General features: G+C 35.4%; 1 protein-coding gene across 3 annotated transcripts in view; it reads left to right on the top strand.

The window, feature by feature from the left end:
- LOC131440470 (putative uncharacterized protein DDB_G0292292) overlaps positions 1-19,174 on the top strand; it is a 153,593-nt gene extending 134,419 nt beyond the window's left edge. For all 3 annotated transcript variants that reach the window (XM_058611772.1, XM_058611773.1, XM_058611774.1), the window contains exons 6-8: positions 14,944-15,201; positions 15,272-15,349; positions 15,423-19,174. In XM_058611772.1, the coding sequence (XP_058467755.1) occupies positions 14,944-15,201; positions 15,272-15,349; positions 15,423-16,448 (1,362 nt within the window). In that variant the 3' untranslated portion in view covers positions 16,449-19,174. The remainder of the gene's footprint in view (positions 1-14,943; positions 15,202-15,271; positions 15,350-15,422) is intronic.

The raw sequence follows: 19,174 nt of genomic DNA, 5'->3' as shown, positions 1-19,174 counted from the left end.
TTTGTCGTATTCGAACGATTATGTTGTGAAAAACGAACCGTGCTAAAATCGGTCCGAGGCAAAATGTCATGAAAAAGGATGCTGTGCACAGTCTTAGTGGTACTTAGAAACAATCGTATGTAACAGTATAAAAAATCGTGTTTCACCTTGCTCCCAAGCATTGCATTATCATATAGCGCTCAAAATTCCTACTACTGGAATAAGGGGAAAAGTCGCTTATACAAAAAAGTCGATATCTCCGTTAAAAATGGATGGATTTTAACAATCTATGGCTTGATGGATACCCATTACCGTGTGGAATTTAAGTCTAAAAACATATTCTGTTTTCAAGGTCAATTGTGACAGATATTGGCAGAAAACTGAAAATTTTGACATAAAACTTCGTTTAACTCAACAAGTAATCATCCGAGCTCAAAACCATTCAATAGCGTTTAGGGTGACAGGAAGACCTTTCATTTGCCACTAGTTTGATCAAAATCGGTCCAGCCATCTCTGAGATCTCGACCTCTTAGTTGACAACACACATACAGACACACACACATACACACACGGACATTTGCTCAGTTCGTCAAGCTGAATCGATTGGTATATGACACTCGGCCGTCCGGGTTTCGGAATTTTTTTCTTAAGTTCGAGCGAATTCTATACCTATTTTTTATGTTTATAAAAAAAGGTAAAAAGTAAACAAATGCCTCTAGTTCGCAGGTCGTTTAAATTAATGACCACACAAACTCACATCGGTCATACCGGCTCCCGATACTGGAAGTACCAAACATAGTGATCAACATACGCAAAAAGGAACTCATTGCATTTTCTTAGAGATATTCTAACCGATTTTCACAAACCTAGATTCAAAGGTCTTATGATTTCTTGCTAAATTCGGAATTACCGGGTTATGGGCGGAAAACCGTCACATACAAAAGCAAAGACTTCTGCTTCGATTGACTTAAAACTTGACAAATTATTCTTGAAATGTTTCATTATAACATAATACAAAAGAAAAAATATGAGTTTTTGAAAATGTTAGCAGCTGCGGGCTTCCTAAACTGATAAATTGTTTCCTTAGATTTTATAACCAAAAAACTCAAAAGCAGGTTTTGAAAGTCCGTGCCCATCGTCATTCAAAAATTACTGAACCAATTTTTTCAAATTTTGGACACAATTTCTACATGTAAAATACCAGAATCCACCGGTTTCCTTTTCGTTGTTTGTTACTTTGGGAGGTTTTACAGCTACAAAATGGTGGATCGTCTTGACTTTAAACAACCCACAAAATTATTTGAAAAAAAAAACATTTAAAAAATCAAACAGAAACGTTGGGGTCTAAAAAAACATCTACTCTACATCTAGGGTAAGGGCTCCCTATTTGATTTGATTTGTACCGTTACCTTAAAACCACGATTCATCCACTAAAATCACTACGATTTTTCATATTTCTGCTTAATTCGCCTTGCTCCACTTTGGGAACTGATTCACATTCCTTGGAAATTAAAATAATATTTTAAAAATCATCTAAGAACACTTCTGATATGTTCACTACTGTGCTCCTAATTTCATCTCAAAGGTTTTATATTCATCCTATCGTTGGTCCTTTATTCATCTCATAAATTAGTAATGGCGACAGCAATCAAAACCAAAATATTGCACTATTACACTCTCAGGTTCAAAATGTCAGAATTTTTCTTTTAAAGGGCCTAATGCCAACTATGAGACAACAAACTATATTTTTAGAAACAGTTTGGAATCATTTCGAAGTTTAAAATGTTTTGGATCGTTTTCGTTTTGAATTTAAAATTTTATTGTGCATCTAATATGGAGATCTTTAAAAAAAGAAATGTTACTATTTAGGCATTAGCCTTTCTAAAAACAAAATGCTAAACCAGAGATGCCATTTATACAGATTTATCTGTATTGTATATATTAGTGCGTTCGCATACTGATTTAAATCAGATTACAGATTTTATACAGATTTACTAAATTTAATTCAGATTCGTAAAGGTTCATAAAAAGTGAGAAGTAAAAAGTTATACTTTTCTCTCTGAGTGTATGTAAGTATTTGATTGCAGTACTTCTTTAAAAGTTTTCTTAATCAACGGACAAATGACATGTTAAAATGGAAATCTTTTGTGCAAATATTGATGATGAACACTGATAAACAGCCAATTTGAACTGATTAATTTTATTAGTGAAAATAGATAGAGCAGATACATATTTTCTATGAAAATATCTGGCATCTCTGTACACAGCAGCTGAAGCACATACACTTAACAGCGTTATGTACACTCAAAAAAATCCACACGTTAACCTTATGTGAAAAATAACGTAGATTCCAAAAAATGGCTTTGTCATCAGGGTTCACGTGATGTTTGATGATTGGTAAAATCATCGGATCATGATTGAATATGAAATGAACCATATGTCAGAATTATTGCTGTTGTCACATATATTTAATGTGTCACGTATTTACTTGAATTCATTTTGTCATGTTTATTTTGTGCTCGCAATATGGTGTCAGTTGAAAAACCTAGAACAAACAACATAGGCCAAATCCTTTTTGACCCTTCTACGGTATTTATCACAGTGATTTTAGGGTAAATAATTGCTTATTGATTTTATCGACAGTTATGAAGTCTAGCTAATTTTTATTATACTTTCAGATCTAATACTAGTATCAAGCAGAAGTATAATTAATAAGCAAATGTACCATTTGTTGAGTTTACTAAATGGCTCTGCGAACCCAATCATCAACAACTTATTTGCATGACCAATTGGCGAATTACGCGAATTCTGTGCACCAAAAATACGGAACTGAAACACAATTCAATTTTGTTTTTATCTACAGCGGAGTTCAAAAGGCAAACCCTCTAGATTGTGTTCCAGCACATCAATCGCATCTTGAACTAATAGTTCCAGCTGTTTGCTTCAGTTTAGCTGCTCCGGGGAAAGGATCAGATCATTCATTTAGAACAATGCATTCTGTATTTCTAATATTTTTCACCAGTGATTCAACAAAAATGAATTTAAAAGTAAAATTTGCAGAATATCTGCGTGCAAACAAAATTTATCGCAATTTTATGTCCAACAGACTATGTAATCTTTTAGTTTTTAGTACCAATATACATTATTAGGATTCAATATAGAACTTTATAGTAACAGTTACATGAAAATAATGAGACTACTATGTAAAATTTTGAGACGAATCGATTAGTAGATATTTATAAACTTGACGAACTGTAAATCTTGGGACGAAAATGTGTCCTAAATTGAAAAGTGAGTTTGTTTTAAATGAAAAAAAAACGATCACCGAAGAATTTAAAACCATTTCTTCCAATGAGAAAATGTGACAATAGCTTGAATAATCATTTTTAAACATTCTACAGTTTGGTTCAGGTACGCTGTGAGATATTATTAATATAATATCTATAGCTCAGATGAAATAGGGAGCCGTTACCCTACATAGATACTGCTTTGATTTGTTGACTTCTGATTAGTCTGCGCTGAGATACAGTGGACATCGCAAATCATGATTTTTTAAAAGCATTATCAAAAATACCTCTTCACCGACTTATTTTAATTTAAGGTGTTGCAAACATTTCTAACACGGTTTTGTGTCATGTTCGACCAGATAAACAATCTCTACTATGTCACTTTGAAATAATAAAAACACTGTTTCACTGTGTAATTCTTGGAAATTAGTGTTCTATTTGGAAAACCTTTTTCAAACAAATGGAACCAAATGAAGTTGCTTATCGCAGCTTGAATGATAACATTAATCATGTTATCAATAATAATCCGCTAAAAACCGAAACGAAGCTGTACCTTTTGGACAAAATGTACCTAGTATTTCTGTTTATATCGTACCTTCATCGTTGAAAGTACTTCTACCGGTACAATTTAAATTACATTGAATCGTATATTTCATGCCAAATATTGTTAAAACAAGAAAAAGTATTAACATCATACGTAGGGTAATTTCGTTTGGAAAAAATTTGTAATAGTGATTTGGCGTTCCCCAACATCTTAAAAACAAAATATGAAGGAATTGATGAGAACTCCTGGATTTTAATGGTGTAAACTCATAGCAGAATATCATATGTTACCTTTCGTAGCTCATTAACAAAAACGGATGCATCAAAACTACACTCGCTAATAGACTTAACCCGCTCTCAAAAAACATAGGATCCTCTTTTTACCATTCGATTCAACATCTAGAAATTCCCTCTTCTTCGTACGATCAACATTAGACGATCGTCTCGCAGATCCAACGAATGCTTTTTTCGGCAACTTTCACTTTTTTTTTACATAATTAGAAGTATTTTGTCAACAGATTCCATCTAGGCGTGGCATGCGTGTTTGTGTGCTAAGTTGTGATAGTGACGACGAAATTTCCGAACGTTGTTCCTAGCGTCTGGGCAACTCCGCTTCGGTGATTGCGTCGCCATAGAAATTAAGCGTTTCCGACGCACACTGCGCTCCGGTGTGTATTGCGATCGCGTTCAACGCAGGCATTGTTATTCGCAGGCACTCTTTCACGCCTCCGATTGAGAATGAGTTCAACCTGCAGTGTCCCTTCCAGCAGACGGGGTGCACGTACAGGCTCACAAACGGAACGCTGGATCGCGGTTGCCTGACTAAAATATTAATTATAAAACAGTGGAAGACGTTGTTTGCATGGCAGAAAAAAAATGAGAACTCGCAGCAAGCTAAAATAGTAGGATATAATTGTTGTTTTCTATTTTGCAGCTCCGTCAAATGGAAGGGAAACTTTTGTTTAGTTTCTAATTTTGTTTCGGTGTAAGTCTTTTTCCTCTGTGCACCACGTTCCTGCTGCGGTGCTTTGGATACGCGAAGCGCAGCGAACAAAAACGGCCAACTTGATTTCTACAATCAAAACCCAACAGTAAAATACAAGAAAGACACCGGTTGATGAACTCAATACCAATCAGCTTAGCAAGTTTTGCGGCATTTTTAGACGGACTCCTATGATCGCTCGCGCTACTGCGCAGTGCTCACATAGCCAAAACTTTGTGGTATTTTTTGGAGATACGATTACGAAACGTGTGCAGATCGTTGGGGCCATTTTTGACGCTTCACTCCCTCTCCTTTTGCCAACGCAGCGGTTCGGCTAAGTCAGTGGGGTTTTCAGTGTTGTTATTGTGATGTTGTTTTGATATTGCTACAGCACATAATCACCAGCCAGCGGATGGCCATTGGTGGTGTTTTGGCAGCGTAACTAGCGCGAACAGCAGTAGAAGATAGTGAACTTTAAGTAGAGTTTCTTGCCGCTTGAAACCCTGGGGAGGTCGCTGGCTGCTGGTTTATAGTTGCGTAAAAGAATCGCTTATTCGGAAATTCTTCACACTTCTCTGCACGCTCTGAACGGGGCAAAACCCTACACAGTTGAGTAATACAACAATTTAAGCTAGCCTACTGAAGACTAAATGTAGTCCGTGTACTACGCGGGATGAACTATGGCACTTTCCCTTTCGCGATATGTTTGAAACACGACAGGATGCTAATTTGTTTAGGCACGCTTCTCAGGTGGCAACTTGACGTAGCTGATAGAATCCGTAATGTTTAACAATTAGCTGAAGTTACGTCACTTTGCGTCTAAGAGACGAAAGCATATTAACGCCATATGGGATACATTTTTAGGTACGGCATACTACTTATGAAAAAAAGAGCGAATGGTACTTCTAAACCACGCTCTGGAATTTCCCATGAACTTTACCTAATACACTTCAATCGAAGTGATGTAAACAATTTGAAAACTTTAGAAAAAGTACGTTTCATTTCCCACATTAAAATTCATTGGGAACATTATAAACGGCATAATCGTATTGCAAACTTAACGCAATGTCGTCGTTGCCAAGGCTTCGGCCATGGAACCAAAAATTGTCATATGGATATACGGTGTTTGAATTGTGGTAAATCGCATTCGAAAGACGTTTGTCCAATGAATGAAACCACTGATAAATTTTCATGTTCAAATTGCAATGGAAATCATAAATCCAATTATTTGAAATGTCCTGTCAGGGAAAAAATTTTAAACGCTCGTTCGCTTAGACAACAAGTCAAATCAACGACCTTAAATTTACAGAACATACCTGAAAATTCTTCTAAGGCACCTGCCAATTCGTCTTCTAACGAAAACAATTTATTGACAGGTAGATCGACCTCGTCATCATCTTCTTCTAATGTCAGTTATGCTGGTATATTAGGTAGAAATCTATCTCCTATTTCTTCTAATGTAAATAATCAAAACACAGGACCGCCTTGCAGTTCTTCTTCTAACGAAAACAATTTATTAATAGGTAGACCGGCCAAATCATCTTCTTCTAATGGCAGTCTACCTACAAATATTCCTTCAATGCCATTCGCTTCTTTAAATGAAGTCGATTTAGGCGATATAACTGAAAATAAAATGATCTACCTACAAGATCAACTTTTTCAAATGATCATCCAAATGAATTCGACTTCATCACTTTTTGAAGCATTTCAAATCGGATGGAAATTTGCAAATAATATTATAATGAATTTAAAATTTAACAGTGATGTTAAATAATTATTTGAATATTTTAAATTGGAATGCTCGATCTTTGAAATCGAGTGAAGATGAATTTTATAATTTTCTCAAAGTTCACAAAATTCATATTGCCATTGTGACAGAAACTTTTCTTAAACCAAATGTAAAATTGAAAAGTAATCCACATTATGTGGTTCATCGATTTGACAGGTTTACTGGAATTGGTGGTGGAGTTGCCATTTTTGTCCAACGGCAAATTAAACATCGAATTTTACCTTCTTTCAATACTAAAGTTATTGAAAGCTTGGGAATCGAAGTTGAAACCATTCATGGAATTTATTTCATCGCTGGAGCATATTTGCCATTCCAATGCACCGGCGAACAATTAAATTTCTTCAAGGGCGATTTGCAAAAACTTACAAGATATCGATCGAAATTTTTCGTAATAGGGGACTTAAATGCTAAGCATGTCCAGTGGAATTGTAGGCAAAATAACAGTAATGGTAAAATACTTCATAATCAACTCTCAGCTGGTTACTTTACAGTTCTTCATCCCAGTAATCCTACTTGTTTCTCTTCCGTGAAAAACCCGTCTACAATTGATCTGGTTCTAACAGATCAAAGTCACATTTGTAGTGAACCGATTACTCATGCTGATTTTGACTCAGATCATCTTCCTGTAACATTCAGACTTTCCAACGAAGCTATAATTAATCCAATTAGTTCTATTTTCAACTATCATAGAGCTAATTGGTTGGATTACAGATCTCACATTGAAAATCATGTGGATCATGAAACTATTTTAGAAAATTCTGCGGACATCGACACAGCAATTGATAATTTGAATCATTATATTATCGAAGCTAGAAATCTTTCAGTTCCCAAAGCTCAAACTAAATTAAATTCTCCTATCATCGATGACAATCTTCAACTGCTCATTCGGTTGAAGAATGTTCGTCGACGACAATATCAACGTTCTCGTGATCCTGCTATGAAAAACATAGTTAAGGATTTACAAAAAGAAATTAAACATAGATTTACTCTTTTGCGAAATGAAAATTTCGCTAAAGAAGTTGAACAAATTAAACCATATTCTAAACCTTTCTGGAAACTTTCTAAGGTTCTTAAGAAACCTCAGAAACCAATTCCTGCTCTCAAGGAAGGAAATCAAATACTTCTTACAAATGGTGAAAAAGCTCAAAAGCTAGCTCAGCAGTTCGAGAGTGTCCACAATTTTAATTTAAACGTTGTGAGTCCTATTGAAAATGAAGTCTCACTGAAGTATGATCATATTTCAACCCAAGTGTTATCACACGATGACATTATTGAGACGAATTTTGATGAAATTAAATCAATTATTAGGAAACTCAAAAACATGAAGGCTCCTGGTAATGATGGAATTTTTAATATTCTTATTAAAAATCTTCCCGATGTTGCCTTGAGACTCCTGGTTAAAATTTTCAACAAGTGTTTTTCATTAGCTTACTTCCCAAAAAGATGGAAAAACGCTAAAGTAATTCCTATCCTAAAACCTGATAAAAACCCAGCAGAAACATCAAGTTATCGCCCAATTAGCTTACTTTCTTCTATCAGTAAACTTTTTGAAAAAATTATCTTGTTAAGAATGATGACTCATATAAATGAGAATTCAATTTTTTTACCAGAGCAGTTTGGATTTCGTCATGAACATTCAACTACTCATCAACTTGTCAGAGTAACGAACATGATAAAATCAAATAAATCTTCTGGGTTATCCACTGGAGTTGCTCTTCTAGACATAGAAAAAGCATTCGACAGTGTTTGGCACAAAGGTTTAATAGCAAAAATGTCTGATTTCCAGTTTCCTATTTATTTGATCAAAATGATTCAAAATTATTTAACTGATCGTACTCTTCAGGTTAGCTATCAGAATTGTAAATCTGAATTGCTACCCGTACGAGCCGGTGTTCCGCAGGGTTCGAGTGTAGCTCCAATCTTGTATAATATTTTCACTTCTGATCTTCCAAATCTACCCGTTGGTTGTCAGAAATCGCTATTCTGTGACGACACAAGTCTGTTAGCCACAGGTAGAAATCTAAGAGTGATCTGCAGTCGCCTACAAAGAAGTTTAAATATTTTCAGTGATTATCTGTCAAAATGGAAAATTAAACCAAATGCAGCAAAAACGCAATTAATTATCTTTCCTCACAAGCCAAGAGCTTCTTTTCTTAAACCAAACAATAATCACTTTCTCAAATTGAATGACTTGGAATTGACATGGTCTGATCAAGCTAAATACTTAGGTTTAACGTATGACAAAAAACTCACTTTCAAGGATCACATTGAAGGAATCCAGGCAAAGTGTAATAAATATATTAAATGTTTATATCCTCTTATAAACAGAAATTCTAAGCTCTGTCTAAAAAACAAATTGTTAATTTATAAACAAATTTTCAGACCAGCCATGCTTTATGCGGTACCAATTTGGTCAAGCTGTTGTTCCACCAGGAAGAAAACGCTTCAAAGGATTCAGAATAAAATTCTGAAAATGATTCTGAAGCGTCCTCCCTGGTTTAGTACAAATGAGTTACACAGACTCACAAATATAGAACCATTAGATGTAATGTCACATAATATTATAAGCAAATTCCGACAAAAATCGATGCAATCTTCAATTGAATCGATTCGCTCTCTGTATTAGTTAGTAAGTTAGTATATAAGTTCCTTTTCCCCATTACACAATACAAGTAGGTTTAGAATTTTCCCTACACAAAAATCTCAGAATTGCGGAAGCAAATGATGTCTTCATGGTAATAACCAAATCATATATATATAACAGGGCTGAAAAGTCACCACTTGTGGCTGAACACCCAATTTAAATCTTAATAATTTAATTTTAACTCATATTCCAATAAATAGTTATTTAAAAAAAAAAAAAAAAAAAAAAAAAAAAAAAAAAAAAAAAAAAAAAAAAAAAAAAAAAAAAAAGGTACGGCATACTGATGAAAAGGAACTGATTCGCATTATTCAAATATCGTATTTATAATAAAAATGAAAAATTTTGGATAATTCTGAAGATTAACAAGAATCTGATTTTATTGGAATAGCTATTCTATTGCAAAAAAATTTGCAGCTAGTGGTGTAATGATGGCTCGCTCATTAACGTTTATATGAATTATCGATAAAATTTTATTTTCGGAATTGTTTAGCACCGTCAATATGAACAGCTGTGATAAACATTTGTAAGATTTCGTACCCCTTTCGTGTCATCGTTCAGAAGATGATATAAAAATGTTTCACTCATCATCCAATAAAAACGTAATTACTGCAGTTGTAATATGCAGCAAAATCGATGTATTTTCTTCGATGATGTCAAATTACAATTTATTATTGTATGTTTCAAGACGAGACGTAAGATTTTGCAAAAAAAAAAACGCATTGAAGCATTAACACCGTAAAAGCTGAATTTTGCAATTCATTCAATCGTGTATCATTACAATGACAAATATGCAAATGAATCGTGTGTTGGTGGAATATTACGTCATTCAACAGTACATCATTTTCATGTAATGTTGAAAGAACGCAATTCTACGCATTATTTCAAGCCCACTTTTTTGTATACTTTCTGACTTAATATCGTACGATTTTTTTTCTACGTAGGATCCGAATAAAATTTAACAATAGTCGATAACTCACTCGATGTTAGTTTCATTCATAAATCAGTTTTCACTACTTTCGAAACCGGAAATTAGAGACCGGTAAAGCTAAAGTGAGTTTATCTGGTCATCAACTAACAATATCCAAAAATTCAAGTTCGTAGTCTTTTAACCATTATTTCGACTCTTCCGGAATTGGGATTAGAAAACCTGAATAGCCAAAGTGAAATTGTCTGACAAAAAACTAATAATATTAGTAACACACATTACAAATTTATTCAGTTTATAAGATTTCGTACCTGTTTTTCGTTCTCAATTATGTGACGGTTCGAATATTTTTCACAATCATCAATCATTAACTTCAGCACCATAAGTTTTTTTGAATAAAACTTTGAAAAAATTGGTCGAGTCATTTATGAGATTTCGGAGTCTTTTGACAACTATTTTCGGTTCTTCCGGAACCAGAAACCATGGATAGTTAGACAGCTCGTGAACGCTCCAAAAAGATTACGTGAAGCTAGCTCTGAACTCTCAAGCTGTGAATAGCTTCACGTGTACTTTTAACCCCTTCACGACCATAAGATGTGCAGGACAAAATATGTCAGTACAAGACAATATTTAAGAGAATAACACCAGATAAACATGGCAGGGTGCATAAGGTTGCTATAATTTCATGGGAAATATTTTTCCCTATGATTCTTAGAAATAAATAAAAAAAGAGTTGGGATTATTATATCGTAATTTAATTTATTGCTTTAATTGTTTTGATTATCAGAATAGTTAATAAATAGAAAGTTATGACATTCTACGAAACGATTTCATGTACTTGTTAACGTTGCACATAACACATTTATTATGTGTTCTATTTTCTATACGTCATTTTGCACAAACACAAAGGCCCATGGGGTTGTTCGAGCCATTGATGTGGAACAAGGCAACCAAAATTTCTTATGATCGACATTTTCAATCAAACAGTTTAATCAATCGTCACACTTTTGAATCCGCAAATGCACGAGAGTCTGCTTAGATTGAAATTTATTAGGAACCAACACCAAACACACGAACCCAGAATATAGACTCTATTTGTCGTGATTTGTATTTGTTTTGTAGCCGACGAGATTACATCAATATCCCAAATGTATGCAACTATATCTTTGTACATACTTGCGATACAGATTTCGATATTTAAGCTTTTCTTCTTTTCTTTTCTTTCTTCAAGCTTGTGTTCAAGTTTTGTATGCAAGCAGTTATTTTTATAGCGTTAAGTTTCTCTACCATTACTACCATTCTGCCATTTCGGTTGAAGCAATAAACTTTTTCTCATTACCAATCGGGTTCATCTTATATAAATTAGAAATTAATCTTAAGCACTCAAACTTTACCCTGGGGTAGTTGCAAATTACTCAGATGAAAACGACATAACATGGAATTTCATCCGAACTCGCATGACACAAGATCAGAGCATACCAATTAAAGCTTCAAATCGTTTTATGGCACTTTTTGTCTTGCTCTATAGCAACAACCTACTTCTGGTATGCTACACGTAGGACTGAAACATTAGCTATAATTTTGCTTCTATTTATAAATTCGCGTGGTTCCAACAGCTTCGCTTTTGCATTAATTGACCAATCAGAGCGATGCTTTCTCATTGATATATCGCTTATTCCTTCAAAAGCGTCGTCTATTGCAAAGAAATCCGGTATGCCACAGATTTTTAGCAAACAAAATAGGACACTGCTAGCTTTCAATCAACATTTCATTGATATATAATTGAAAATACATGGCTATGAACATTCAAATCAATACGTAAAAATATTTCCAATCAATTGGTGAAATAATATTACGGATTGAAACTAAACTGTGACAAACTAAACAAAGATGTGTTTCACATCAAAAAACACTATTTTTGCGATTTTCTTTTAGGGCTGTCGTTCGAAAAAATAAATTCGAATATTTTGCAAAATAAAAAGCATCATTCGAACATTTTGTATTTTTTTCATGGAAAAATTTTCATCAATAAGCCGGTGAAGAAGTATTTTTGAGGACTGGTTTCATGATTTGCGGTATCCACTGTATCTCAAAGTAGACTTATCGGAAGTCAACAAATCAAAGAAGCATAGTTGTAGTAGATGTTTTTCTGAACCATTCCATTCTTATTTATTTTATAAAATTTTTAAAATGTTTAGTCAAATTTACGATTTTTACGAAAAATCTGCCATTTTGTAGCTGTAAAACCATGCCAAAGTAACAAAAAATGAGAACGAAAATGGTGGAGTCTGGTATTTTACATGTAGAAAAAGTTGTTTTTTGTCAAATTTTGAAGTCAATCGAAGCATGCCTCTTGGCAGTTTGAGATCAGTAAACATAAAGGCCCATAGATCCCAGAGTTTTGTTCCGATAGGCTTGAAAACGTGACAAAATATTCTTTAAATGTTACGCTAGAAGAAAATATAAAGAAAAAATAAATTATTATTCAAAAGTAATAACCTACCCGCCCCTTAAGCATCTAAAAAGTAATCATTAAACTTGTTATTGCACTCGTGAACTTTTAAGCAGTAGGAAAGAAGATTTTTTCAGATACTGTGGAGCTTTTGCGTACATAAGGTACAATATTTTCTCACAGAGATCGCTTTTAAAGGACAATTGAAACTTTTTGAATGTGAAACACAACTTAGAAAATATCGTAGCTGAAAAGATCGTAGCATCTTTGTACGGCATCTATATTGTTCTATTCTCAATCTCGCCCCGTGGTGTCGTTCCGCAATAGAATACTTCATACACAATCCCCCTAGTCTACATTATCTTCTGTTCCCCCAAAATGGCACTGATATGTTTTAATGAATCTTTCTAAGTCGTTTAGCTATAACAGCTTCATAACAGCTTGGTAATCAACATAATGAGCTCCGCGGATGTAACTTCGACAGCTACACATTTTTAAGCACAATCACTTCATTCAGAAGTCATTTGAAAAAGACTGATATATTCGAAATTAGTTCGTTCTGTCATTTACTAATTTATAAATCGAAATAGCTTTTCGATGTTTTGTATCGTCACTTAGTCATTTGGTCAATCTGTGTCTTTGACAACAACTTTTGATGCTTCCGGGCCCGGATAAATGGGTGCGGAATATGCGAAATAAGTGAACTTGTTCATCAGCTAACAAAAATAAACTAATTAAAAGAATTTTAGGAAAAGTTTCAAGGAAATAACTACTTTTCACATCGTTATATGTAAAAGTACAAATTCTCTTTTCAACACGTATTACTATGTAATTTCAAAGTTGGAATAAATTGAACAGCTTTCCGTTTGATTTTACGTTTGACCATATCTTAAAAAAAATGAGTGCATAAGGAAGTTAGATTTGTTAGCACAAACTTATGCAATTCTCATATTCATTTTCGAGTAATGCGTACGGAGATAATTATTCAGCACATTGCATTTGTTATCCATGAAGAGTACTCTTTTAAAACATTAGATTTCGAAGTGCATGCTCAAATGTGTTGTTTTGACAAAATGCGTCTTAAAATGTATTTCGAACACCTCTTCTTCCACAGGCATTTTAAGTTCAGTAATGTTCAATAGATAACTGCCCCTCGCAAAATTATTATCTCCATGCAGCGTTACACAGTGCATTCCAAAACCGCAAGTTTGAGTTAAACATAAATTTTACTGTCTAGCATTTTATCGACAAACCCATTCTTCTGCACCGTAAACATACCAAACACAAACACGATCCGGATTGATAACGACGTCTAATATTTGTTGTTGTTTTGCCTTGGCCGCACTCTGCCAGCCGTTGGCGGTCGTCGTCAAACAACCACTTTCACTTTTCGCAACTTTGCCTCTACCGGATGTTCTGTAAAGACGCCGCAAGCTGCCCTCAATCTGTGGCTCCTCGCGATATGGTTTGGAATCTTTTCTTTATTTTGTTTCTATCCACACGTTTCTGCTGCTTCGCAACTTTCACTTTGTCGCGCGTTTAAGTTTTCTGTGGCACGCGAAAATGGCGATGAACAAGCCTAGCTCTAACCACGGTGCGTTCCTAACTTCTGCATTTCCTCGCACATTTATGTTATAAAATCATTCTCCCGCGGCAGGTCAACTCCGCCATAACCAAGGTCACTCAAGGGTGTTCTCGGGCCGATGCAAAAGTTCGTTGCCCGCTCGCTGATGACCAAGCATGGAAAACTTTCACTTGCAGAAGCAAAGAAAACTTTCACCGCTGGCATCAGTCGCTCGGTTTGTACATACGTGAATGCATATGCCATTCATAGCCGACCACATCAGGTGACATTTTACCCTCGGGGCATCCTTTCGGGCCGGAGGGGACTTGCGAAGAATCAAACATTTCGCTGTTTAACCAACCAAGCAAGCCAGCTCGAAACGGATAACAAAAGATTTGGCGTTTGGAGCTGGGTTACGAAAGACGGTTATTTTTCAAGAAGGACGGCTCCGCATGTCAGTCGAGCGTAAAAAAGCTACCCATCAGAGCTCAAGCAAGAAGCACACGCTCGCTGCATTGCGAAATTCATAAATAAATTAAGATTTTTTGTTTGCTCTGGCTCCACGATTGCAACATCTCGCGGAGAGTCTGTATGTATGTTTGTGCTGCTTTTTTTAGTGCCACACTAAAAGAACAAGTTTCGCTTTTTCCCCCCTTCGACTGATCTCGTTACCCCAGAGGCATGATAGTATGCCAGTTCACGAAATTATTTAGTTAAAGATAATATTGTAAAAAATAAATCTTAAATTTAAATATTTTTATTTTTCTATTAACTTTAGTATCTACTTTCCTGGAGAGGCTTCCACGGAAATATGTGCAAAGGTTTCCACAGTCTTCAGCGGGATGGACAAATGGTTGATGTCACTATTGCCGCCGGTGGAAAAATTTTCAAGGCACACAAACTGGTCCTTTCGGTATGCAGTCCGTACTTCCAGAAGATTTTTCTCGAACATCCATCGCAGCATCCGATTCTGTTCATGACAGATGTGAATGCACATCACATGGCTGGCTTACTGGATTTTATGTACAGCGGACAGGTGGATAAATTGCACGCATCTAAGTATCGAAGTGCTTACTTTAACGGTTCGTTTTGTTTTCTGTTTCTAGGTAAATGTTAAATACGAAGATTTGCCCAACTTCTTGAAAGTAGCAGAAGCTCTGCAGGTGAAAGGACTACACGGAGAGGTGAGTTCGTTGTCCTAAGCCCGTTGAAGTCACTTGATTTTCACATATGTATTTTTTTTCGTTACCGGCGCAGAGTACCAACGACAACGAAGAGCGTGACTATCAACAGCAACAACAGCAGCATGCCCTTCGTTTGCAGGAGCAACAGCGTTTGTATCAGCAGCAACAGCAACAACAATCAATGGCTCACCATCAACAAAACTTGGCCCATCAGCGCCAACAGTTGATCCAAGCAGCCCAGCAACAAGCACAAGCAGTTGCTCACGCCCAACAACAGCAAGCGGTGCAACAAGCACAACAGGCTGCAGCAGCCGCAGCTCAGCAGCAACAGTTGATTAATCGTAACAGTTTCAAGGAGCTGATGAAGGCCAAACACGCAGCCGCTGCCGCAGTACTGAACGAAGACTACTTGAACAATAACGCAAATAATAATAATAACAACAACAACAACAATAACAACAACACCAATAACAACAACGCTAACCTCAACAACAACCTCAGCCCCATAAACAACAACAACCTCTCGCAGTTCGGTGTACAGCAGGTCAATCCATCGAAAAAAATGCTGGACAGTCAAAAGTACCAGAAATATTATTCCAAACGGAAATTGGTTCAACAGTACGAGCAGGAAATGCGAGCGGAAAAACGAAAACTTGGTATTGAAGATGTGATTCAAGCAGCCGCAGCCGCCAAAGCACTGAATCTCCGACTAAACAATGGTGGAATGGCTAGTCCGGTGGCTCCCGGAACACCCGTCCCGAATCCACCGGAAACACCGACCAATGGCAGTACAAGCGGAACCGACGAAGAACCACCTCCACTGATACAGAACATCAAATCCGAACCAAATTACGACGAAGACGAAGGCATGGAAGTGGATCAGGATCATCATTCGCCAATGAATAACAATAACAACAATAACAATGTAAACATCAACAACAACCACGAGGAAGATTATTACAGCCAGCGCGAATCGGTCATCGGCAAATCAATCAAGCATTCCATTCTCGAGCCAAATATAGTATTAAAGCAAAGCGATGAGTGTCTCAACACAAACAGCCAAACGGGTAGTCTTAATCTGTGCAAGAACGTTAGCTAGGACAGAAGGTCCTGACAAACGGCGGTGTGGCGTGAGTGGGATTAAGTAGCCTATTAGAATGAGTGTGAGTGCGTGTGTGTGTTTATCAGTAAGCGTGAGTTGCCAATTTGCAACATGTAATATTTATATTTATTTATTTTTTGTTTTGTTAAATTTGTTTAAGTTTTCTTTCTAGATTTTAACTAAACTTGTACATACAATTTCAGTCTATTTTCTCGGCTATTTGTACGCTTTTCGTCATTTAACTTATTTATCATATAGCTTAGACTCGTGAAGTGATCATAGAAGCTGTTTTGTTTTTCTTTTTTTATATATTCGTAAACAACGGAGGTTTTACAGAGTACATATATTTAGAAAAATCTCCTTTGTTTCGCTCGAGGTACTGACAAGGTTTATTTTTTTTTTCACTTTGTTCGTTCTGTTTCTATTAATTGTTGATTATTTTTGTAAGTTAATGCCTAGAACTAAGAATTCAATGAAACAAAACCTCATTTTATTTTCAATAACTCGGATGTAAGTGAATGTTTTGTGTGCGTATGAACACGTGTGTATTATAAGGCTTCTCTGTCAAACGAATAGAAAAGAGCGACGTCATTCAAAGCCTTCAACATAATTTTTCTCTCACCTGTTAATTTGTGATCTATGTCCGCTGCAAAGCTATAGGGTCTGAGAACAAAAGCCGAGTATGGCAAGTTGTAATAAAACTTCAAAGAAAAAGAAATTATTAGAAGCAAAAATGAGGTATGCGAAACTCAGGTCGTACTTATTTAGTTCTTGTGGTTTAAAAGAAAAACTAGCTGAATTATCAACGGATTTGGTTTGCTTACGTAGATGATTGTTTAGTTTTTGTTGGTTATTTGAAAGATCTATTTAGTTTAATTGTTTTATTGTTGGAATTGTAGCGAATTCAAAATTCAATCAAGATTCTGCGAATCTTCACATGAACCGGAGAAATATCAAACACACAAATCCATCCATGTTTGATTTCATGTCAGGTTTCCCAATACCCAGAGAGAACGAAAAAAGTTTAAAGAAAATTCCCAGTTGATTATCCTGCCAGTATGCAAAAATAAATGCAAAACGAAACCCTATTTATGACGTTACAGCTGAACAAAAATCTGAGTACCAACTGCCAACTAATACAAACAGTGGCATCTATTGTGCAATTAACCCATTAAATGTTGTGAGAATAATAAGTAATTTAATCCTAGACTAAAAATTACACGTGCGAAACAAAAAAAAAACAAATTATGTTGTAGAAGCAAAATCAAATCTTCTCACCTCACCTTAGTCCATGAATGTTAATATCGAGAGTGGCTCTGTTTGATTCCACACATTGTTTCTCGCGATTATATTTGTTCTTATGTTTAAGCATGAACTCATATTTACGTTAGCTATTTCTATTTTCGGGTTTATTTATTACCACTCTTCTTGTCTCCCCTTCACCGGTGCCTGTTTGGTTTATTTGAACCTGTATTTTCAGCCCTATTTAGTGTTAACAGAACAATAAGTGATGTTTTCGTTTTCGTTAGCGGGAAAAAACAACAACGGAAAGATAAAATAGAAGATTTATATACATAGCAAATGAGTGTAATTTAAACGTTGCTTAGTCTAAGTGAGATATAGATAATTGGTAAATACACATACAAAATAATACAAAAACATACTATGAGTGTTAGATTTTTATAGAAATATTGATATTTACAACAGCAGAATGCATACATGTGGAAAACAATAATACAATTTCACGTCGAAGCGGAGTAAAAGATGACTCACTAAAGAAACGTAAAAACTTTACATACCTTACCTGAAACTAGTAAGACGATGAAAGGACAACTAAAATATACTAAGTATACACTATAAGGCACGCTAAGGCGAAATGATACAATAATTTTAGCTTAAAAGATACACAGCGGTGCACAAAAATCGCAAACTACAACATTCGAGTGATATCAGGCTGCATTAAGAATGCCGGGCACAAGTGTGTTGTAGCAACTGAGTATCTAATAAAATAATACATACTAACAGAATTATTTATGTCCATGTGTAATAGATAAGTACAGCAAGAAAAAAAGCTAAATAATCCGACAAACTATAATTGTGTGTGAACATCAACAGTTAAAGAAGGCGGGAATTTACGAAAATATATTTCTATATTTGTATTGTGTAGCGTTCAGAACGCAGTTGTTAAGAAAAATAAAGTACGGACACAAATGCAACCCCATAGTCCCAACCAGCCAATCAACTCATTGAACCAGCGAACCAGTCGTTGTCATGACACTCCCGAATACCCGTAGGATATGCGAAAACACCAGCGGACGGTGGTCTTCTGAGCCCATTCCAGGAAGTGATTGCAGTACAAACCGGCGTATATCGGGACAACGAGAGCGAAAAGTTTGAAATAACTGCTCTCAACAATTTCATCCATAGAACAAGATTTAAAGAACGCTAGGATACAGTTTAGTGCAAACAAGTTCAAGTTACAGCAGGCTCTTGAAAAACTAATTATTACTGGCAAATGCATAGACATATGAATACGGACGCGTACACAAAACAGTGAAGATGAAATATATACGATCTTTTTGTAGTTTACAATACTTTATGTTGAAATTACAGAGACAAACATATTACACGAAACATAAAACAATGTTTAGACGAGATTTTTTTTGTTACATTTTATAAAATTGAAGTTTACTATGAATATATATTCTATATAATAATAAAAA

This window comes from Malaya genurostris, chromosome 1, assembly GCF_030247185.1.
Source record: "Malaya genurostris strain Urasoe2022 chromosome 1, Malgen_1.1, whole genome shotgun sequence".
NCBI lineage: Eukaryota > Metazoa > Arthropoda > Insecta > Diptera > Culicidae > Malaya > Malaya genurostris.
Note: the sequence above shows the minus strand (reverse complement) of the source record. Positions and strands in the feature narration are given on the sequence as shown.